The sequence below is a fragment of the Sorex araneus genome, chromosome 1 (assembly GCF_027595985.1).
Source record: "Sorex araneus isolate mSorAra2 chromosome 1, mSorAra2.pri, whole genome shotgun sequence".
Taxonomy (NCBI): domain Eukaryota; kingdom Metazoa; phylum Chordata; class Mammalia; order Eulipotyphla; family Soricidae; genus Sorex; species Sorex araneus.
The window spans coordinates 450492757-450515525 of record NC_073302.1 but is presented as its reverse complement, the minus strand read 5'-3'; the positions used below and the strand labels follow the sequence as shown (position 1 = coordinate 450515525).

Here is a 22769-nt window from a genome sequence, read left to right as displayed (position 1 = left end):
ACAGACAGAGACAGAGATAGAGCCATGAGAAAGGAAAAAAAAAAAAAAAACACGGAGTAAGACGGGCCGGGACAGGGAATGGCTGGGGACGCGCCGGAGGGGCCGGGACGCGGGCGAGGAGGAAGAGGGTGGGAGCGGTGGCGGGGCCAGGTGAGTACGGGGCTAGCGAGGCCGCCGCGGGGGCCACCCCCAGCCCAGGGGTCAGAAGCCAGCAGCAGGGGCGCGATGCCACGGGAAGGGAGGGCAGGGGAGGGGTGCGCACACGCGCCCGGAGCCGAGGCGGGAAAGCGCCCCCCGGCGACCCCGTGGCCCGCGCCCCTGGCCAGGCTCCCGCCCGCGGCCCCGGGGCCGAGGGGCGCCTCGGGACGGGCCGGGCGCGGGCGCGGGGCGGCGGCGGCGGCGCTGGCCGGGCCCCGTCCCTTCGGGGGCGCCCGGCTCGCCCGCGGGCCCGCGCCCGTGCCCGGAGCGCCGGGTCCGGCCGGCTGCGTGGAGGGCGGGGCGCCGGCCCGGCAGCTGCCGCCGCCTCCTCGTGCTCGCAAACTTTCACAAAGCGGCGTGTCCGGCCTCATCAATCTCCATTAATAATAGTTGGTTGGGCCGCGGGGGCGGGCGGGGTCCCGGGCCGGCCGCGCCGCTGGGAACGGGCCCCGCGCAGGGCGCGGGCGGCGGGCGCGGCGGCGGCGGGCGGAGGGAGGAAGTGAAGCGTAATTTGAGGAAGATGGATGAGTCCGGAGGGCGACACCCCCAGCCCGCCCGCCCGCCCCCTCCCTCCTTATGAGCGCGGGGGAGCGCGGCGCCCGAGCACACTGCGCCGAGCCCGCGCCCCGCCGCCAGCGGCCCGGGAGCCCGGAGCAGCCCTGCGCGGCGCGGGGCGCACGGCCATGCAGCGCGGCGGCGGCGGCGGCGGCGGCGGCCCGGGGGGCAGCGGCGCGGGGGGCCCGGGCGCCGCCTTCTCCATCGACTCCCTGATCGGGCCGCCGCCGCCGCGCGCCGGCCACTTGCTCTACACCGGCTACCCCATGTTCATGCCCTACCGGCCCCTCGTGCTGCCGCAGGCGCTGGCGCCCGCGCCGCTGCCCGCCGGCCTCCCGCCGCTCGCCCCGCTCGCCTCCTTCGCCGGCCGCCTCACCAACACCTTCTGCGCCGGCCTGGGCCAGGCCGTGCCCTCCATGGTGGCGCTGACCACCGCGCTGCCCAGCTTCGCCGAGCCGCCCGACGCCTTCTACGGGCCGCCCGAGCTGGCCGCCGCCGCCGCCGCCGCCGCCGCCGCCGCCGCGTCCCGGAGCGGCGCGGAGCCGGGCGGCCGCCGCCCCGAGGGCGCGCTGGACGCCGACGAGCTGCTGCCCGCCCGCGAGAAAGTGGCCGAGCCGCCGCCTCCACCGCCGCCGCCGCCGCCGCCGCCGCCGCCGCCGCCGCCGCACTTCGAGACTTTCCCAAGTCTGCCGGGTAAGTGCCGGGCCGGGCCGGGCGCCGCGCGGGGGGCGCGTCCCGCCCGCCCGGCCCGCCGCGCGCCGCGCCGCCCGCGCCCCCGGCCCCGACTTGCGGGCCGGCACCCCCCGCCCCCGCCAGCCCGTCCACCCTGGGAGGGCCCCGTCCCGCCCCGTCCCCCGAGCGCCCGAAGCCCGGGCCGAGACCGCAGGGCCGCTTCCTGCCCGAGCCCCGGAGCCCTCCGCCCGGCCCGGGGTCGGAATCCGCTCGTTCCCCTCTGCGGGGAGCCGAGGAGCTGTCAGGCGGGACTCCCGGGGACACCGACCAGTCCCCTCTGCCCCCCACCCCCAAGCAGTGGGGGCTGCTGCCAAGGCTCCCCAAGAGGACGGGACGGCCCCCAGTGTCCCCTGGGAATGTGGGCCAGTGGGGGTCTGTGACCCCACCCCACCTGCTTCAGCACTAGAGGCTGCTCGGGGAGTTGTGAAGGATCCACTAGAGGGGTTAAGGGCCACCAGGCGGCCCAGACCCCCAGGCCCCAGGGGAGGGTTGAGCCGGGGTGGGTGTGTCCCCGAGGCCTGGAATCAGGAATTCAGCTCAGATTCTGCAGCCCCTGAGACGGGGCTAAGAGGCGCCAGGGTCTCGGGTGGTCCCTGCCACAGGAGCAGACGGGTCAGACAGCACCGGCCTCCAGTCTGCTGCCCCTCACGTACTTCATTCACCTCCAGAAGCAAGAAGGGGGCCATGGGGGGCAGACCCAGGCACGGCCGGATCCCGCCTGAGCCCGTGTGTAGTTTGGGGGCCCTTGTCACGACGTAGGCCACGGGCAAGTGTGGCTGCTGGGAGCCGGCACTGCCTTGCGCGGGCCCAGCCCCTCTGCCTCCCGGATCTCACGGCCGGCTGGGGAGGCGCGGGGCCGCCTCCAGCCCAGACAAGGGGACTGTCCAGGAGTCCTTTTGTCCTTGGCCGCAGCAGGGCAGATCGGAGGACAGCTTTGTGGCCTTTCTGCAGAGGATCTGTGGGGCACCCCCAGGCCCCCAGGGCTGCCAGGGGTCTCCTCCTCGGTTCCTCCGTGGCCCTGGGCACTTGGGGCTTGGGGTTCAGCCCGTTTGGTTCTGTGCGTTTTCCTGTCCTCGTCGGGTCAGGGGGACTCTGTGCTGTGGCCTGAGTACTCCTGAGGAGGGCCCAGAGGAAACGGTGGAGCAGCAGCGGGAAGGGGCAGGAAGGTCTGCTGGCTGACGGGGAAGGAAGGAGCCGCAGCTCGCAGGGCGGCCCGAGGAGGGACGCTGTGTGTCCAGGTCGGAGAGTGGGGAGAGGCCGCGGCGGGAGCCGGAGGAAGCCGCAACACCTTGAGACTTGGGCTGACGGGGAGGTGCAGGAGCGCCAGGAGGCCGCCCTCGCTGGTGCCTGTTCTCACCGCGACCCTCGCTGCACGGCAGAGAGACACTGCTGTAAAGCGCGAGGGGCAGGCAGAGCCGTGGCGGCGACACGCGGAGAACAGGGGACAGAGTCAGGAACTGAGCTGTGTCCCGGTTTACGGCAGGAGAGCCTCTCGGGGGCCGAGCACACATGCAGAGGGTAGGGCATCACTGGACACGGGCGGCCCGGGCTCAGTCCCCACCGTCCCGGGTGGTGTTCCGAGCCTGCGGGAGTGATGCTGAGCACAGAGGCAGGAGTCAGCCCTGAGCAGCGGAGGGCAGGTTCTTCCTGCCTGCTGAGAATTAGAGAAGCTCTGTTGCAGGGAGGCTCTCCAGAAGACCAGGGATCTCTAGCCCGAGCAGAACGGAGAGGGACGGTGCCCGCTGGAGCTGAGGCGGGTGTGAGCTTTGAAAGAGGATTAAGGGGGCTGAGTCAGAACGCGAGTTGGGGACAGGGAAGTTTCCAGTAATGTTCACTGAGCTTTTCATAGCAGGAGCGAGGGGAGACTGGGTTTCTGCCGAGAGGGTGTGAAGTCAAGATGTCTGTTACCTGGGCAGATGCTGGGAGACACAAAAGACGCGCGTGTGCTCGGGGCAGAGACGGCAGGCAGTGAGTCTGGGGGGCGAGGGGACGCTGACCACCTGGGAAGGGATTTGCAGAAAGGCTCGCTTGGGCTCCTGGGGTAGAGTGAGGAGGATCCGGAGAATCATGGGGAGGACGGTGTGTGGGACTCCTCCCGTGGCTGTCCAAAGGACCTTCCCCGCTCCTCCTTGCCAAACCTGTCCTGTCCACTGGGCTGGTCTTGGTCCCCCCCACTTCCCGAAACAAAGGAGGGGCTGACACCTTCGCACAGTGGGTAGAGCATTTGCCTTGCACACACCAACCAGGTTTGATCCCCGGCACCCCATGTGACCCCCTGAGCACTGCCAGGAGTAGCCCCTGAGCTCTGCCAGGTGTGGCCTCCAAACCAAACATCAAAAACAAAACAAACAAAAACAGCAGTGGGGGGGCTGGGGAGAGGCGACTGCAGAAAGGTTAGACAGAGTCACTCTGCGGGGGAGACCTGGGGCCTGAGGGATCGGTGGGACACGACAACGCCATCTTGGGGATTGTATTTGAGCATTTATTTCATGCGAAATAAGAGTTTTCTGCTGCAAGTAATGGAATTGAAACCTCAACATTAGAAGAGTTGGGAGAAAGAATGCTATCTGTGGAGTGACGGAAAAGAAATGCCTGTCCTGGTGTGAATGGTAGCATTGTTCTGAAATTATTCATTTACATTTGTTTGGGGTTTTACAATGACTAGCCCTTTGAAATGAAATTATAGGGAGTATAGGCCAATTTGGTGAAAGTGAGTGAAGTTCTTTTTGTTGGGAATCACAAGGATGATTTTTTTTTTAATTGCTGAGTTTTAAGACAGTTACCACTCCACTAGAATTAATGAACAAGAAAATGGAACTTTATTATGATATGATTGTAGGGGTAGAAACCTTATTAGCAAATGTGTGTATATGTGTGTGGCGCGCGCACACACACACACACACACACACACAGTAATCAGGTAGGAAAGATCTCGAGAAGGTAGATTGAGAAGGAGCCGAGGCGTGGGGTGTGAGGAAGTCGAGAGGGTCACTGGGGAAGGTGCCGTAGCAGGGGTGAGAGGAGGCGGCGGCTTGCGTTAGTAAGGAACATTTTCAAGTCTGAATCCGGGGAGAGCCTGGAATGGGGTCCTTGGATGAGCGGCGGGGCTGGAGCCGCTCACTGGGCTGAGGCAGGTGTCCCTGCACCCAGACCAGCTCCTGAGCTCAGAGGGGGAGGGTTCCCCCCTCCCCCTCATTTGTTTGCCACGTGGTGTGCCGGGTACTGAGTCCAGGCCAGCAGCGCCAGGCAAGCACCCTCCCTGCCTGTCTCCCTGGGCCCTCCTCCATTCCTTATTAGCCACATCGCGTAAGTGAAGGCGAGGTGAGCTTAGTCGGGAGGCCACAGCCAGCTGCTCAGGGTTCGCCCCTAGCTCAGTGCTCAGGGATGGCTCTTAGAAGTGCGTGGGGGCCCCTGTGCAGTGCTGGAGATCAATCCTGGCCGGCTGTGTGCAAGGCACCTTACCTGCCATACTGTCCTTTGGTCCCTGTCACACAGTTTAATACGTTTTCTAGAACGTGGCGTGTTCAGAATCTGACTTCAGTGTTAACGTCAGATGCTACTGGTGTGTTTCGTGTTTCCTGTACATGCTCAGTCTCGGTCCCCTCGGGTGGTCACTGGGGACCAGAGGCCACGTACTAGCGAGTGTCAGGGTAATCCTGAGGGTGAGGGACTGTGGTGGGGGGGCAGCGTGAGGCCCGGGGCAGGGGAGCCAGCAGCAAGCACTAAGTGCGAGGTGTCCGTCTGGAGGAGGGCAGAGGGAAGTTTGCAGCTGGGGTGCGTCCAGAGCAGTGATCCGTTCCGAGAGGAAAGGGCCGGACAGTCCGAAAGCGAACACTGGAGGAGTGGGGGGTGGGGCCCCCCATGTGACTGTCAGAGGCTGCTGTACGCAGTGAGAGGCGGGCTCGGGAGGCGTCATCAGCGAAGAGCACTGCGGCCCAGACGACAGAGGACGAGAGAAATAGAGACTTTGGATTCTGTTTCATCTGGGGGTCACAGCAGTGCTCAGGGAGTACTCCTGGAGGACTTGGGGAACACTGTGGAATGTCGTGGGTGGCACCCCTCAGCCGCTGGCAAGGCAGGCGCCCGCTCTGCCATCTCGGGCCTGAAGCAGAGGGAGCGGGAGGGAGGAAGGAGCGGTTTGGTTTCCTAGGGGGGGAGTTGGCGCGCCCGGGGGTCTGGAGACGTAGCCGGGGTTGGGATTCAAACCTAGGTCAGCGCGTCGAGGCGGGCGCCTTCCTCCTGCCTGTCTCCCTGGTCCAGGCGCGTTATCAAGCAGCCCAAAAGGGGGGCCGGAGCCGTAGCGCAGCGGGTAGGGCGTTTGCCTTGCACGTGGCCAACCCGGATTCAATCCCTGTGTCCCATACGGTCCCCCGAGCACCGCCAGGACCCAGGAGTAACCCTGAGTGTCACCACGTGTGACCCACCCAAAAAGCAATAAATGAATTAATCACTTTAAAAAGCCCCGGAAGGTACGAGGTCCCAGCCTGCGAGGGGAGCTGGGCCCTCAGGACGCCCTTTGAGCCGAGCCGGGAGGCCTCCAGGGCGGGGCGGGGCTGGGAGCCCGCGGCTGCTGCTCCTGACACGTTTCCTGAGAGGAAAACAGCCTTGCGTGGAATGAGGCGCCTGCTGTGTGTGTGCAATTCCGGGAACGTATTTTGTATTTCATTACGGACTTGGTAAGTTTTGGGTTTGTTTTTGTTTTCGGGTCCCACCCGGCGATGCTCAGGGGTCCCTCCTGGCTCTGCACTCAGGACTCACACCTGGAGTGGCTGGGGGACCAGATGGGTTACCGGGATCGGACCCTGGTCGGCCGCCTGGCCTCTGCAGGGAGTGTGTTTGAGGCCCTGCGGGAGATGCGGAGTCCGGGAACTTCTCTCGGCCTCTGTCACCTCATCTGTGACCTCAAAGTTCCAGTTCAGATTATTTTATTTTTTTTTCTTTTTTTTTTTTAGCTTTTTGGGTCACACCCAGCGATGCTCAGGGGTTACTCCTGGCTTTGCACTCAGGAATTACTCCTGGCGGTGCTTGGGGGACCATATGGGATGCCGAGGATCGAACCCGGGTCGGCCGCGTGCAAGGCAAACGCCCTACCCGCTGTGCTATCGCTCCGGCCCCGCAGTTCAGATTATTTTAATGCTGGGCTTCTCTGTCGTTTTTGGTGTGTGTGGGGACACCTGGCAGTGCTCAGGGCTCACTGCTGGCTCTGTCCTGAGGGATCGCTCCTGGCAGGGCTCTGGGAACCAGGTGGGGTGCCAGGGATCACACCAGGTTAACCCTGTGCAGTGCCAGTGCCCTAACCAGTGCACTACCTTCCCAGCACCCCCGCAAGTGCCCTAACCAGTGTACTATCTTCCCAGCACCCCGCAAGTGCCCTGACCAGTGTACTATCCTCCCAGCACCCCGCAAGTGCCCTAACCAGTGTACTATCCTCCCAGCACCCCCGCAAGTGCCCTAACCAGTGTACTATCTTCCCAGCACCCCCGCAAGGTTTCCTGCAGTTCCATCAGATAAAAGCTTTTTTCCTAGCCTCAGGGTTTAAAGGAGGATTGTTTATGTGTAGACTGGCTTTCTATGAGGAGGTCTGTTAATTATGGGTCGAAAATATTATATATTTTCACTAACAAAAATCTGGAACTTTAATTATGAACGTAGGCCAGAAATCGTAGTGGTTTCTGAATAGTATCTAAGATTTTTGTCAGCGATAGACATCAGATATTTGTACATAGATTTGTAGATTTTGTGGGCATCCTGTTATTGAATGGGTATATTACAAAATCTGATTTCATAAATTCATTTGAGGAGTGATTGTTAATGTAATTGACTCATGCTGTAATCTTACGTGTTTTATGTCATATGTCTAACAGCATTATTCTGAGAAGGGGCTTTTAGGACTTTATCAGACTGCCAAGGAGGTCATGGCATGAGAGAGTTAGTAACCCATGGGGAGGCAGAGAAAGGGGGAGAGAGAGAGATCTCAGAAATGAGAAGAATGTTTAATTAAAAAAATTAAATTAAGTAAACTTTAATGTGTGCAGCTGGAAAGACAGGACAGGGGGACGCGCTTGCCTCGCATGCAGCTGGCTCAGGTTCTGTCACAGCTCCACACGGGGTCCCTGCCCCACTGTGCCAGGTCTGGGCCACGCCACGCCTTGTGACTGGGGGCTGGAATGGGACAGTGAGATGCCCTGTACCATGGTGAAGGGGGTATTTGGGGGCTGGAAGAGAGGCAGAAGGCACAGAGGAGCAGAGAGAGGAGAAGGAAGAGGGGGAGTGAGGGGGAGAGAGGGAGAGAGGGAGAGAGAGGGGGAGAGAAAAGGAAAAAAACCCAAGAGGGCCATGCAGGGCACAGATGGTTGCTCTACCCAGAATTCTCCAGGTGATCTGACAGACGCGGAAGAGCGAGTCCGGACTCTGGGTAGGTGTGAACAGCCCGTATCGGGATCATGGAGTGAGGCCGTGGTCAGGATAATGAGGGGCAATGTTTGAGGATAGGAGGGTGTTTGTAACAAGCTGATTGTGAAGTGATGGGGTCTGGATAGAGCAGGAGGAAGATTCACGCGTGAATCAGCGTGAGGAGACGGGGTGGATCCGGGCACAGCGGGGAGGGCGCTGGCCTTGCAGACCTGAGTTCAATCCCCGGCACCCCATAGGGCCCCCCGAGCACCACCAGGAGAGATTCCTGAGTGCAGAGCCGGGAGTAGCCCCTGAGCATGGCCAGGTGTGTCCCCTCCTCCCAAAACAGCCTTGAAGGAATGTGAGGAGAGTGCAGTCGCCAAGAGCTTCATCCCGAGAGCAGAGACGAGCAGAGAGAGGCGGGAAGGGGCCGGGTTAGTTTGCGGTGAGCATATGGACAGTCCTGACGAGCACGTGGTCTGGAAACAGTCGTTGTTCCCACCTGGAAGGGACGGGAAGCATCACCCCCAGACCATGAGGCTGATTAGTGGCCAGAGACAGAGCACAGCGGGGAGGGCATCTGCCTTGCACACAGCCAACCTGGGTTCGATCCCCGGCACCCCATATGGTCCCCCCGAGCACCGCCAGGAGTAATTCCTGAGTGCAGAGCCAGGAGTAAGCTCTGAGCGTCACTGGGTGTGACCCCGGCCCCCCAAAAGAAAAGAAAACTAGAGAAAAGGCTGTTTTAGGGGCAGGGGGCCTGCGGGGATCGAGCGAGATCAAGGAGAAGAAGCAAGACCACGGGATGTTGGGCTGGAGCAGTAGTAAGCGGGGAGGGCGTTTGCCTTGCACACGGCCAGCCCGGGTTCGACTCCCAGCATCCCCTATGGTCCTCTGAGCACCACCAGGAGCAATTCCTGAGTGCAGAGCCAGGAGTAACCCCTGTGCATCGCTGGGTGTGACCCAGAAAGAAAGAAAAAAAAAATAAAAAAAAAAAAAAAGGACCGCAGGACGTGAGGCCAGAAGGGGCAGAAGTACGTCCCCAGGCCTGGGTCATCGTAGCGGGTTCGGAGTTGGGAGGGTGGAGCTCTGGGCTGGCCGGGGTGAAGGGAAAGGGTCTCCGTGCTGCGGGGAGCAGGTGGCCCCTGAGCCCGAGCCCTGGCTAAGCCCTGAGCACTCACCTCCCCCCGCCCCCATAAAAGGATGTTTACTTTCCAGGATCTTCCATACCTGGCAGTGCGGGGCTGGCGGGCTGGGAGTGGGCACCGCAGGAGCGGCACCTGAGGTGCAGGAGAGAAGCCCGTGGCCCCCGAGTGGTGGCCGGGCACTGCTGGCCTCTGAGAGGCCACACAGACCGGGGCAGTTGGACCGGGCGACCCCACGAGCAAGGCAGCTGGGGAAGGCAGGCGGGGACTCGGCCCCTGGAGCTTCCAGCCCGCGCACAGACGGTCACGTCGGACCAGAGGCAGCGCAGGGACGAGGGCGCTGCCTTGCGTGCGCCTGACGCGGCTTCCGGCCCCAGTGCCCACGCGTCCCCACCCGCCACCAGGAGAAACCTGCACTCGGGGTCGGCAGGACCCCTTGCTCCACAGGCCGGGAAGGCCACCTCGGCTTCACCAGAGCTAACGGGGAGACGGGCCCCGGGCAGCCGCACTGGCCTTGCTGCAGACCTCGGCGCCACTCTGGTCACCGCTGACCTGAATTCCTCACCCGCCCATCAGGGGCAGTGGTGGGGTGGGCACGGTCAGGGGGCAGCAGCTCCGCTCCCTGGCACCCTGATGCCCGTGTGTGGAAGAGCCCGTCACGCTGCCCTGGGACCGGGCGGGCGCTCTCCCGGGAGTTAGTGGGACTGAGGCCCTCGACAGTGTCAGGAGGTGGCAGTGTCTGTGTCCAGTGTCCAGTGACAGCCTCTTGGCAGAATCTCTGGCGAGATCTGAATTTTACCGCGGCCCTTGCTCCCTGCTTTGGTCCCCGCCTCACGTTGTGGCATTCCTCGTGCACCCAGGGCTTCCCTGACCCCTTCTGCTCCCCCACTGCCGCCTCGACGGTCTCTCGCTCTTGAAAATGACCCGTTGTTTCCTCACTCCTAGAGGGATGCCGGGCGCAGGCCTCGGGGAGAGTGGAAAAGGACACGCAGGTTGACTTGTGGGGGTGTGTGAGTGTGCATAAGTGCATGAATGTGTGTGGTTGTGTGTGAACATGGGTATGTAAGCGCGTACATGTGTGAGTGTGCATCTGTGTATGTATATGTTAGAGTATATGTGTGTGAGAGTGTGTGTGAGTGTGTGATTGTGAGTGACTGTGTGTGTATGTGTGTGGTGTGGTGTGGTATTTAACCCAGGGCCTCACACATATAAGGCGTGTCCTCCGCCACCTAGCTGCATGCCCCACCCAGTTAAAGCTTTAGTGTGTGCAGCTGGAAAGACAGGACAGGGGGACGCGCTTGCCTCGCATGCAGCTGGCTCAGGTTCTGTCACAGCTCCACACAGGGCCCCTGCCCCGCAGTGCCAGGTGTGGCCGGAAAGCAAACAAAAAGAGACTTCTCCTGTGGGGCCGGGAGGCTTGGGCCACGCAGGCCTCGCGCAGGGCTCACGCGCAGGGCGAGGGCCTTACCCCCTATGCTAGAGCCTCCAGCCCTCTATATATTTTTTAATTTTCTAAAATTTATAAAGAGGGCTGGAGCGATAGCACAGTGGGAGGGGCATTTGCCTTGCATGTGGCCAACCCGGGTTCGATTCCCAGCATCCCATAGGGTCCCCTGAGCACTGCCAGGAGTAATTCCTGAGTGTAGAGCCAGGAGTGACCCCTGAGCATCGCCGGGTGTGACCCAGAGAAAAAACTTATCAAGGTGCTTTAGTTTGTGTTGGTTGGCCCACCCCGCCGTGCTCAGGGCTGTACTCGTCCTGTGCCTGGTCACTCCCGGCAGAGCTCGGGGACCAGGTGCCAGCAGGGAGCCAGCGGGCAGAGCCTGTGCTCAGGCATCTCCGCGCACAGAGAAGGTCGTTTTATTGACTTTATTTTACTTTATTTGGGGGGTGTTGGCCACACCCAGCTGTGCTCAGGCAACCCTGGCTCTGCACTCGGGTTGCTTCTGGAGGGTCTAGGGGACCCACTGGGAGTTGTGGGGATCCAACCCAGGCTGGCCTTAGGCAGGGCGGGTGCCCCCCACCTAACAGTACCCTACTGTACTACCACTCCAGCTCACTCCCGTCTCAGGAGTCTGTTTTGGGGGTGGGGGGCAGGCTTGGGCCACACCTGGCGACGCTCAGGGCTTACCTCTGGCTCTGCGCTCAGGAATCACTCCTGGCGGTGCTCAGGAGACCATATGGGATGTCGGTGATTGAACATGTGTCGGCCACATGCAAGGTCAGTGCCCTCCCCGCTCTGCTATGTCTCCAGTCCCCTCCAGATTTTGTTAAAGTACAAATAAATGTCAGACGAGTAGCCTTTAGGTAGCATTACTATAAATTCGGGTAATGTGGACTGAAGTGATAGCACCGTGGGCAGGGCGTTTGCCTTGCACACGGCTGACCTGGGTCGATTCCTCTGTCCCTCTCGGAGAGCCCAGCAAGCTACCGAGAGTATCCTGCCCGCAGGGCAGAGCCTGGCAAGCTCCCCGTGGCATATTCGCTATGCCAAAAACAGTAACAACAAGTCTCACAATGGCGACGTTACTGGTGCCCGCTCGAGCAAATCGATGAACAACAGGATAACAGCGCGACAGTGCGACAGTGCTAATGTGGAAACTTATTTTGGAGGGTGCTGAGAGAGAAAGGCTGGTTTTCCCTCGAGCTACGTGGTCATAGTTGCTTGGCTGTAGTGACAAGCGGAACTCAGAAAGGCTCATTCAGGCCAGGCGGCACAGCGGGCAGGGCTCCGCCTTCCCTCTCCTGTCCTGCCTGTGGCTGGCCACAGTTCCATCCAGCACTGCCTGGGGCCCCCAGGTCCCACCAGGCCTGACCCCTGAGCACAGAGCCCTGCGGGGTGCCGCCCCGCTCCCCAGTAATTAAATAAAAGGGCCCTGTATGGTTCCTGGGCTAGGAGCAGTGCAGGAGGGCCCGGCAGTGCGAGCGGAGTGGCTGGTGTCGTGCTGGGCCTCGGCCTGCCGCCTCCTCTCCTCCCCCCCCAGACCCGGAGGGTCCTCGCTCTGCAGCCCTGCGGTCTGGGACCTAGGCCGGGCCCCAGCGGTCTGTGGCAGATGTGAAGCCAGGGGTCTTGGTGACAAGCCCGAGCGGCTCCACAAGGACCCGGGTGTCGGGAGATGGAGACCACGTGTCCGGTCCCAGGGCAGACAGGAGCGGTTGGTGGTCCCCACGGTGGAGAACAGGAGTGAACAGACCCCCGCGTGTCTGCATCCCAGAAAGGAGAAGAAGGGTTAGAGCGGCAGCTTTCCCGGCCCGGGGGCTCTGGGAGGGAGGGGAGTGCCCCTGGGAGCGGGACTCTGGGAAGAATCCTGGAGTTAGGGAAGGGGGGAGAAGAAAACTTACTCCGCGAGGCCGCTCCCGTGAAGGAGCCAGGCTGCGCCAGACAGCCCGGCTGAGGCACCCGCCTGGCACGCAGCCAGCCCAGGTGTAGCCCCCGGCACCACACTGGCTCCCCTGACTCCACTAGGAGTGACCCCTGAGCAGCCAGGAGTAAGCTCTGACCACCCCTGGTGTGTCCCCCAAATCAAACAAGGGCCGGAGTGATAGCACAGCAGGTAGGGTGCTTGCTCTGTGTGCAGCCGACCCACATCGGTCACCCGCACCTAGAAAGTTCCCTGAGCCCCACCAGGAGTCAGCCCTGAGCACAGAGCCAGGAGTCAGCCCTGAGCATAGAGCCAAGAGTCAGCCCTGAGCACAGATCCAGGAGTCAGTCTTGAGCACAGAGCCCAGGAATCAGCCCTGAGAGCAGAGCCAGGAGTCAGTCCTGAACACAGAGCCAGAGTGAGCCCTGAGCACAGACCCAAGAAGGAGTCAGCCCTGAGCACAGAGCCAGGAGTCAGCCCTGAGCACAGAGCCGGGAGTCAGCCCTGAGTACCGCTGGATCTGTTTGTGCCCAAAACAGACAAAATCACTTAATCTTTCTGAAACTGCTTTTCCCCGTGAGCCTGCGGGACCCCGCTCACTGCCGGTGGGCCCGCTCCCTCCAGCGCCTTGCTCGGAGTCACTGTGGTCGCCGTGAAGCTGCTCTGGGCGGTTGGGGACAGTCTTGCAGTGATGAGGCCAGAACTCCGAGGAAGGGGCACAGGGCTCTCGGGTGTGGCCTGCACGGTGCCGTGGCCAGGAGAGCGGTCGTGGGGGGAGGGGAGGGCTGAGGGAAAGGGGCCGGCCCTGAATGGTGGGACAGAGGCCTCTCAGCCCCCTTGTTTTGGGCTTAGAGGGACAGTGCAGTGTGCGAGGTGCTACGTTGCATGCGGTCGACTTGGGTTTGCTCCCGGCAACCACCAGGAGTGATCCCCGAGCACCCCGGGCGTGCCCCCAAAGCAGAGCAGGCAGGGGCTCCATTTAAACCAGCTCGAGTGACGCCTGCTCAAGGCTGTGAGACGTGGGGGTCTGCACCCCTGGGGGGCTTTCACCCTCCCCTCGGGCCCCCCAGCCTGGGGGAGCGGGGCGGGCTCTAGTGCCACGCGCCCCTTCTCCCTCGGGAAGACCCCACCCAGGGATTCTTCAGCGTCATCTTCCCCGCCCACTGCATGCTGGGCCTTGTCTGGCTGCCGGGGTAACCTCACCCATATTCCGCCTGGGGGTCTCCCCACCAACATGCTGCCCCCCGACAGAAACCAAGCTCTCCCCGAGATTGCCTGACCCAGAGGACAGACTGGACGCCTTGCAGCTCCTCCCTGCCCGAGATCCGTTTCCCCGACGACCCCCGCCCCCCTGCTCCCCGCCCCGTCTCCTTCCTCAGGTTGAGAATTTTCCTCCTGCTCCAACGATTCCCGTCACAGCCCTATTTCCCGTCCAGAACTGTCAGCGAGATCTGGCTTTGTCAATCAGGCTTTTGGTTGGAGTGTTTCTATCACCCGATTAATAGCCTCTGCAATTATAAATTTACATTTAGGCTACTGAGACCAATTATTGCCAATAAAAAAAATTGCGAAGGGAAATGATAGCGGAAAGATTTGTTTCGGTGGAGTTTCAGTCAGCCGCAGCTTTCTAAGAGCAGCTTCTGTGTTGCTTGATTATAGTTACCATTAATATTCATCATGATCTGATAAAAGGACATTCCCTTGCCGGGGGAGTTCCTGGGTCCACGGCAGGCCTTCGGGCCCGCTGTGTGGCGCAGGCCCGTTTGGGCGTGTCGGCGTGTCTGCTCACACCTGGGGGCTCCGCTCCCGACACGGCTGCGTCTGGGGAGAAGGTGGTGGGTACTTGGAAAGTTCATTTTTTGTTTTTTTGAACAAGGGGCACACCAGTGATGCTCAGGAGTTACTCCTGGCTCTGTGCTCAGGAACCACCCCTGGCGGTGCTCAGGAGACCCTACTGGATGCCGGGGATCGAACCCGGGTCGGCCGTGTGCAAGGCAGGCACCCAACTCACCGCACTGCCGCTCCGGCCCATATTTTTGCTTGTGTTTTAAAGCCTTTCTTCTCTTGGTTTTTGTGTTGGGGCCACATGCTGCAGTGCTCAGCTCTCAGGAGTCACCCCTGATGGGCTTGGGGGGGACCCAGCCGGGTGGGCTGCGTGCAGGACCCGTGGCGTCCCTCTCCCGGAGCCTCTCCTTGGTCCCGTCTCCGTTCTCTCCCCGCCGTTCCTGCACTGCAGCCGTCTCGGCGTCTCAGCCCCGCTCTCCGCGGCCCTGTCTCCTGCCGTCTGTTGTCGGGCTCGCCAGACCCTCCCTCTGTGCACACCCTCCCCTCCTCTGCCTCTGCAGCCCGGGACCTGTCTGAACAGAGGGATGGATGACGTGGTCTCGGGGGTCCTCCTCCGTCGTCGTCTGCTTAGATTTATTGGACCCCCCTCGGGTGCTAAACCGTTCCACCCTCAGGCCCTGAAACGCAGCTTCTGCCTCTCCAGCAGCTGTTTACTGTGCTGGATGTTGGGCTCAGTTCTGTGTGGTTTGCTGGGACCCCTTCTGGTGGGGGCTGCTCCTGGCTGTGTGCTCAGGGGCCACGCCCAGTGGGGCCCCGAGGAGGTTCCTGGCATAGGCTGCATGCAAGGCCGGTGCTCTACCCCGAGTGCTCTCTCTGAGCACCGCCAGATGTGGCTGCAAAACCAAAATAGATAAGTGAGTAAGATAAGAGTCAGGCCAGGGAGCCAGTACAGCAGGTAGGCGCTGGCCTTGCACGGGGCTCACCCGGGCGTGTCCCTGCACCCCATGTGCCCTCAGGCCCTGCCAGGAGATACCCTCTGGGCACCATTGGGTATGGCCCCCAAAGTAACTCAAAGTGGGGGGCTGAGAGTCCGTGCCTTTATGAAGTCATGCTCACTGAATGACTGAAGTTGGTGACATGAACTGCTGCCTCGTGGATAAAGCAGAGAAGGGCCCGAGAGAGAGACAGGAGCTTTCGTCTTAAAGGGACGGCTGGGGAAAGCCTCGTTCCGAGAGACTGAGACTGAGCCTGCACAGAGACAGGGAGGGGCTCCGTCCCCCAGACCCAAGGAGAGGGACCCGCGGGCCGGGTGCAGGGGCAGGCAGCGACCAGCAGCCGGGCAGAGCGCCATTGTGTCCACTCGAGCTCTGTGCAAACTGGAGGGCAAGGCGCCCCCAGACGCGGAGGGGGCCACGGAGGGGCCGGAGGGAAAGCACCGCGAGTTTGGCGGCGGGTGTGCTGGGGGAAGGCGGGCAGGCAGGGGTGAGGCTCGGGGCGCTCAGGGCCAGAGGTCGCGGTTCCTCTTGGGGCTGTGGGGCAGGGCGCCCTGGGCCTCGGCTCGCTCTATCAGCGGGGACAGCGGGGACAGTGGGGACAGCGGGGCCGAGGGAGGCAGCGCGTGTCAGGAGATTGGGAAAGCAAGGAGTGGGGGTCCTCTGGGAGGACCCCGTAAACTTGGCCTGTGCGGTGTGGTGCGGTGGGGGCAGGGGGCCCGGGGCGGCCCCGCGCTCCTTCTCCCGGCCGCTCCGCTTCCTCCTACCTCCAGCAGCCCCTGGAGCTGAGAGCGGTGGCCCCAGCACGGCGGCTCTGGCGTGGCCCCTTGTCTGCCCCCCGGCTGGCCCATTCCCTGGGCTGGCTCCACGGCTGGCTGGCTCCACGGCTGGCTGGCGCAGTCGGACACTGCGGACGCTCATCACGGCCGCGTGAGTGGCCGCTGACCCGAAGCCATGTTGGGTGAAAGACTAAAATTAATGGTCGCGTTAAGTTTCAGAACCGTCACACGGGTGGCAAAGTTCAGACGACTGATTCTGGATAAGCGGTCGCTGACCAAGCACGGCCACGTCGGCTCTGCGCGCCCCCACACTGCCGCCTGCAGCAGTACCTCCTCCTCCTGCTCCTCCTGCTCCTCCTCCTCATCCCCCTCATCCCCCTCCTCCTCCTGCTCCTCCTCCTCATCCCCCTCCTCCTCCTGCTCCTCCTCCTTCTCTTCCTCCTCCTGCTCCTCCTCCTTCTCTTCCTCCTCCTTGTGCTCCTCTTCCTTCTCGTCGTGCTCCTCCTCCTCCTCTTCGTGCTCCTCCTCCTCCTCCTTTTCCTCCTCGTCCTCCTCTCTTCCCTCTGGGTCTCCGGCCAGGCACCAAGCCCAGGGGCCTCGGGGTTTCTTTTCCTTTTCGGCCGACCCGGCGACGCTTAGGGGCTGCCCTGGCTCTGCTCTCAGGCATTATCCCGGCGTGCTGGGGTAGCTGGCACAGAGGCGCCAGTTGTCCGTCCTAGGTCGGCACGTGCAAGGCAAATGCCCTCCCCGCTGGGCGATCTCGGCTTCTGGACGCGAGCAGGAGGCAGCTGCTGGTGCTGCCCAGTGGGCTCCGCTGAGGAAGAGGGAAGGGGGCTGCTCTGAGCCGGGTGCTCAGGGGTCGGGAGATGCGGCCGGCCCGAGAGGGTGCTTTGGGGCGGGCTGGACTGGTGGAGAAACGGGAGTCAGGTGGGTGGGGGAGATCACGGGCTCTAAGGACCTTTGGGGCCAGACGTGGGGGGGCGGCCAAGGACCGGGGACCGGGCGCTGAGTGTTTGTCTGAAGAAGCGACAATTCTAGATGCAGGAGAGGGTGACAACCCCCCCGCCACCACCGGGCCAGACTGGGGCCCATGAGGGCCCTGGGCTGCTGGGTGGGGCTGTCCCCAGGGCTGGGGAGGGGAGGGGAGCAAGGGGACCCTGGTCCGAATGGGAAGCACTGAGGCGGGTGGATGGGCGCGGGGGGGCCCAGTGTGAAACACACCTGTCGCCCCAGCGTGGCCTTTCTCCGTTAATCCTTTCTCCCGTCTCTCTGTCTCCCCAAACCTCCCCCACCCCTGCCCGCTGTGCCATCATCCGTGCCCCCTCACTGCACCCCATGTGTGCTGCTCGCCCCCGCCCGCCCGTGGCCACAGAGGGCAAGATGTACAGCTCGGACGAGGAGAAGCCGGAGGCGCCCGCGGGAGACCCCAGCAGCGAGCCCGAGGAGGGGTCCGGCGAGAGCGAGGACGACGGGGCTTTCCTGGACGGTTCCGCCGGGGCCCCGGGGGCGCCTCTGCTGGGCCCCAAGCCCAAGCTGAAGGGAGGCCTGGGGCCCGGCGCCGAGGAGGGGCCCGCGGGGGCCGCGGGGGTGCCGGCGCCGGGGGGCAAGAGCCGGCGGCGCCGCACGGCCTTCACCAGCGAGCAGCTGCTGGAGCTGGAGAAGGAGTTCCACTGCAAGAAGTACCTGAGCCTGACCGAGCGCTCGCAGATCGCACACGCCCTCAAGCTCAGCGAGGTGCAGGTCAAGATCTGGTTCCAGAACCGCCGCGCCAAGTGGAAGCGCATCAAGGCGGGCAACGTGAGCAGCCGCTCGGGGGAGCCCGTGCGGAACCCCAAGATCGTCGTGCCCATCCCCGTGCACGTCAACAGGTTCGCGGTGCGCAGCCAGCACCAGCAGCTGGAGCAGGGCGCCCGGCCCTGAGGCCCGACGGGGGCGGCCCCCCCCACCGGGAAAGGACGCAGCTCCCGGGGACTCGGGGCGTCAGGCCGGGGGGCCCAGGGTCCTGCCGCCAGAGGAGCTGGAGGGACAGGGACCTGGGGGGCTTCCTGGGGTCGTGCTGGCCTCAGCGCCGTATTTATTTGATGTAAAGTTTGTACATACGGACTTTCTGCCTCTGATCTGTCCGTCCCAGGGGGGAAGGAGAGCCCGGTCCTCCCTGGCCGTGGCGGGGGCGCGAGGGCACGGCCTGCACCGTCTCCTCCCACCCCTGCCCGGTGAGGGCAGGGCAGACACGCCAGGTAGGTCCACCTGTCTGGCTCGAGGCTGGACACTGACGCGACCAGTCCCTGGTAGGCCCCCGGGAAAGGGCGCCGTCCCCCCGAGCCCCAGGGCAGGAGCGGGGGTGGGATGGCCCTCCTCTAGGCCCTCCGCTAGGGAGCCTTGGGGAGCCCCGAGTCTGTGTGGGCCCAGAGGGCGTTCGGGCAGCCGCGAGGGGCAGGCCAGAGGCTGCAGTCGGCACTCGGAGAGCAGGAGGGGCCGGGCTAAGGGCAGAGCCGGGCAGAAGGCAGCGGGCAGTGGCCCAGCAGACACGGGCCCCGGGGCAGGCCCAGCTCCCGCCCGCCTCTGTCTGTCCCTCCCAGGGACGCCCCTGGGCGACACTCGGCCTTGCTGGGGCGTCCCCGGGGCCCAGCCGCAGGCAGTCTGGGCCACTGAGCAGAAGGTGACCTGAGCCCTGACTGGGGTCTCTGTCCCCAGCTGGGGCATGTGAGCAGCTTGGGGGCCAGCGGGGGGTGGGGGTGTCTCTGTCCTTAGGCTGGATTCCAGCAAGGCTTCCAGGCCGAAGCAGGTTGCCCGGCCCAGCCCCCCGCCCGGGGGAGCCCCCGGCGTGCAGGGCAGCTCCAGAGCAGGGCGAGCAGAGGGCAGGAGGGCCATTCCACTGTCCTTGGACTCCAGCGGGCCCCAGACGGCTCAGGGCGCCCCACTCAGCTCCCCCCTGCAGGGCCTGGAGCGACTTGTGCCGGACCTCACGCCCTGCCCTGCCCTAGAGAGAAGGCCTCAGCCTTGCAAGGGGCTGCCGCGAACCAAAAACGAAATAAAGCCCGCTCTCCCCTCTGCAGAGTTCCTTGCTTATTCACCACGCGTGGCGGGTGCCCCAGTGCCAGGCTCTGGGTGTGGGTGCTCCTTGCCAGAGCCGGCACGCAAAGGCCTCGGTGCTGCCGGGCCGGCCCGAGACTTGGTCCTGTTCGTCCCCGAAGTGCCGGGCCACGCCGGGCCCCGGAGGGGACAGCGTTGAAAGCCAGGCAGGTCCCGAGCGACGGACGCTGCCGCCCTGGCAGCCGAGGGAGCCGCAGGTGGCCCGGGGGTCCTGGCGCAGAGCGGGCAGCGGGGGACCCAGGCCGCACACACAGTCTGGTTTATTGGCTCCTCGAACACGCACACCGTCTGTACACGAACATAAATATTCCAATGTACACATTTACACGGGACTCCCCGGCCGCCCCCGGGCCGCGCCCCGCCCCACGGTGCTTGTGGGGGGACAGAGGCTGGGGGGGGCTGCACCGGGAGGCGGAGTCTGGAGGAGGGCGAGATCCTGCTCTGTCTCCTCACGGGCACCTCCGGAGGGTCCTGTCCCTTCTCAAGGGTGCCCCCTCCTCCTGGTCTCCGCGGGTCCCTCCTGCTGGGCTCGCCCTGGAGTCCGCGGGCCTCAGAGGAGGCTGGGGCTGCGGTGCAGCTCGCCCGAGCTGCCGGTGCCGCCGGCGGGGTCCCGGCTGGGCGTGGGCGCCAGGCCGCAGCCCTCCCCGGGGCAGCCGTGCTGGATGAGGATGTCGGCGCACTCCTGGCTGCCGGCGCGGCGGGCGTAGGCCAGCGGGGTCAGGCCCCGGGCGTCCCGGCTCCTCACGTCCACGCCGTACTGTGGAGGAGAGTGGGGGTCAGGGCCGGCCGGCAGGGGCGGGGCGGGCGGGGGCGCGGGCGGGCAGGGGGCGCGCCCGCACTCACCCAGATGAGCAGCTGCGTGAAGACCACGTTGGCCATGGCGCTGGACAGGTGCAGGGCCGTGCGCCCGTCCCCATCGCCGTAGGTCTCGTTCACCTCCTCCTTGGAGCCGTGCGCCAGCAGCGTCACCAGCAGCCGCAGGTCGTCCTCCACCACGGCCCGCAGCAGCTGCTGCCCCAGCGGCACGTCCGAGCTGGGCAGCGGGGCCAGGAAGAGCTTCTGCTCGTACTTGGCACGGATCCAGCGCTCCTTCTCCTCCCTGCAAGGCGGCCCGCGGGGCGTGAGTCAGGCGGCCCCGGGGACGGGACGTGGGGGTCGGGAGGGCAGCCGGCTGCGGGCAGGCTCCCGGGGAGCCTTATCTGGCCGTCTGAACTCCCCCCGACTGGCAGGCCCGGAACAAAGCGGGCCGGCCCGCGCGGGCCCAGGACCCGGCCTATCTCCCGTCCTTTCTCCCGCATCTCCGCTGTGCGATAGGGCCGCGCATGCGCCAGGGCCCGGCCTGCTGATAAGGCCAGAAAGGGCCTGTTGTTGTGCGGGGCTGAGTGACAGGCGGGGGAGGGGCGTCCCTGGGGCCCAGCCGAAGGCAGTCGCTTTTAACCCACGCCGCCCTGCACCCCCCCTGCTCCCCCATGCCCGCAGGGCCCTGCCCACCTGCAGGCGTCCGGCCCGGGCTTGGCGTAGCCGTCCAGGGCCCCTTCCCACACACTGTTGGCCAAGGCGTTGCCCATCGCAGTCATGACGGCCAGCAGCTCAGGCGGCCAGTCGTCCAGGTCCAGGGAGCGCACACGGGACAAGTGGGCTCCCAGGTGCCGGTGGGTTCCCGAGCACTCGATGCACATCAGGGCGCCCAGGTTCAGGCTGGCCCAGTCCGGATCTGGGCAGGGAGAGGCCACATGAGCCCGGCACGGCGGCTGCGGGCACGTCTGCTTCTCACACAGCCCCTAGGCAGCACGCGGCCCGTCCAGGTTCCTCTAGGCTGCCCGCCCAGCCCCGCCCCTGCACTCACTGGGGCATCTAGGCTGCCTGCCCGCCTCACCCCTGCACCCACTGGGGCATCTAGGCTGCCTGCCCGCCTCACCCCTGCACCCACTGGGGCATCTAGGCTGCCTGCCCTCCCACCTTACTCCTGCACCCACTGGGGCATCTAGGTTACCCACCTGCCCGTCTCACCCCTGCACCCACTGGGGCATCTAGGCTGCCTGCCCGCCTCACCCCTGCACTCAATGGGGCATCTAGACTACCCGCCCGCCACACCCCTGCACTCACTGGGGGCGTCACAGTCGATGCAGAAGCTGTTGCCACGGACGGTGCGGACGGCCTGCACGGCCAGGGCTGCGTTCTGGTTCCCCAGCCGGGTCTGCGGAGGGGGAAACGCACAGGGCGGCGCGTGAGGCACGAGGCGGCCGGGGACACCCGGGTCCCGCCAGGCCCGGGGCCCACCTTGTCCTTGGCGCTGCGGCAGCCCTGCAGGCTGGCCAGGATCTGCGCCTGCACGCTCTGCACCCACAGCTCCCGCTCCTCTGCCGTCGACGCCTCGAAGTGCCACGTCTGGCCCGTGAGGGACACCACCACGAACTCGAAGGACTCCTCCGCGTCTGCGGGGACGGGCGCGGTCACCAACACGGCGGGGACGGGCCCGGGCCCCTCGCCGCGGGCCCCCGGGCACCTGCGGAGCCGGGAGGGGCGCGCGCGGCGCGCAGGGCTGCGGGGGGAGGCGGCCGCGGGCACCATCCGTACATGTCAGCCGCCGCCGCCTCATTTTGCAGCTCATTAAACCCAATATTCCTGCCGGCGTCAGCGCAGGCTCCGGGGAGGGCCCCTCCCCCACGGCCTGGCACGGGCGGGCGGGAAGGCCCAGTGGGCGGGAGGGGCGTGGGCAGGGGCTCGGGCCGAGCCTGTGCCCCCCTCAGCGCCCTCCAGTGAGCTGCCCCCTGCTGGGGGACCCGGACCACCCACGCCCACCCACTTCCCTCACCGACCCCCGTCACGCCCCAGCCGCCCCGTCCACGCCCCAGCCCGAGTCCAGCGGTGGGTGCCAGGGCCCAGCGGCCACTAGGACTCGGGGTGGGGGGACTCCCTCAGCCTCGGCCAACAACACTCCGAGAGGAAGCACCTACTGTGTGCCAACACGCACCCCACCCAGACTCAGAACACGGGCCCCGAGCACGACGGGCCTGCCTGCATATGTCCCCTGGGCGGGCGGGTCGGGGACACGGTTAGGGCTCCTGCTGGGGCCCCCCACCGTTGGGGACGTCTGGCCGGGGGCTGCTGGTGGTCTTTCCCCACCGGTGCTTCTTCCGGCTGGCGTGGGGAGGGGGCTGCAGCCGGGGGCCGCTGGCTGGGAGGGGAGAGTGGGGGGGGCGCCTCAGGGGCCTCAGGCTCACCCTTGAGGAGGCGGCGGCTGGGGCGGGCGGGGAACTCGGGGAGCCGCAGCCCCGGCAGCTCGGCACCAAATTTATCCTCAATCACACTCCCCGCTCCTCACAATTAATAGCAGAATTAGAAACAATCAGGGAGCCGCCTAATTACTGTCAATTAGAGCGCGCTAATCAAGCTCCGCTCCCACACCCCGCCCGGTGCTCACCACTAAATGTCAAACTTCATTAGAGGCAGCCGCGCTCCCGCCCTGCCTCCCCCCTCCCAGACGGGCCGCGGGCAGGGCGCGGGGGCACCTGGGCCCGAAGGGGGGCCGGGGGACTCCCCGAGTCCCTCTGAGGTCAGTCTGGGGGGGCTGCGTCTACAAAAAGGGGGGCCCTGGCTGGTGGGGGGGGGCCCGGGCTGTGGGCAGGGCTGCGGGCACAGGCGTGCAGGGGTGTGGGAGAGGGGCCTGGCCAGGAGGTGACCCCCAGGAGAGCCCAGGGCACGGGACGGGGGGGGGGGGTGGACTGGGCGGGG

General features: G+C 64.8%; 2 protein-coding genes across 2 annotated transcripts in view; one reads left to right on the top strand and one right to left on the bottom strand.

Annotated features, from left to right (window-relative positions):
* Window positions 1–866: 866 nt before the first annotated feature.
* On the top strand, window positions 867–19137 carry GBX1 (gastrulation brain homeobox 1). The gene is made up of 3 exons (XM_055124917.1): window positions 867–1446; window positions 5792–5794; window positions 17314–19137. Exons 1-3 carry the CDS (start codon window positions 882–884, stop codon window positions 17859–17861), a joined length of 1116 nt encoding a protein of 371 aa, XP_054980892.1. The 5' UTR covers window positions 867–881; the 3' UTR covers window positions 17862–19137.
* A 138-nt stretch (window positions 19138–19275) lies between these two features.
* The window catches only part of AGAP3 (ArfGAP with GTPase domain, ankyrin repeat and PH domain 3), a 32933-nt gene continuing 29439 nt past the window's right edge, over window positions 19276–22769 (bottom strand). The window contains exons 12-16 of the mRNA XM_055124891.1: window positions 21315–21469; window positions 21141–21231; window positions 20526–20748; window positions 19878–20133; window positions 19276–19791 (exon numbers count right to left, since the gene is read on the bottom strand). Coding sequence (XP_054980866.1) covers window positions 19585–19791; window positions 19878–20133; window positions 20526–20748; window positions 21141–21231; window positions 21315–21469 — 932 coding nt within the window. The 3' untranslated portion in view covers window positions 19276–19584. The remainder of the gene's footprint in view (window positions 19792–19877; window positions 20134–20525; window positions 20749–21140; window positions 21232–21314; window positions 21470–22769) is intronic.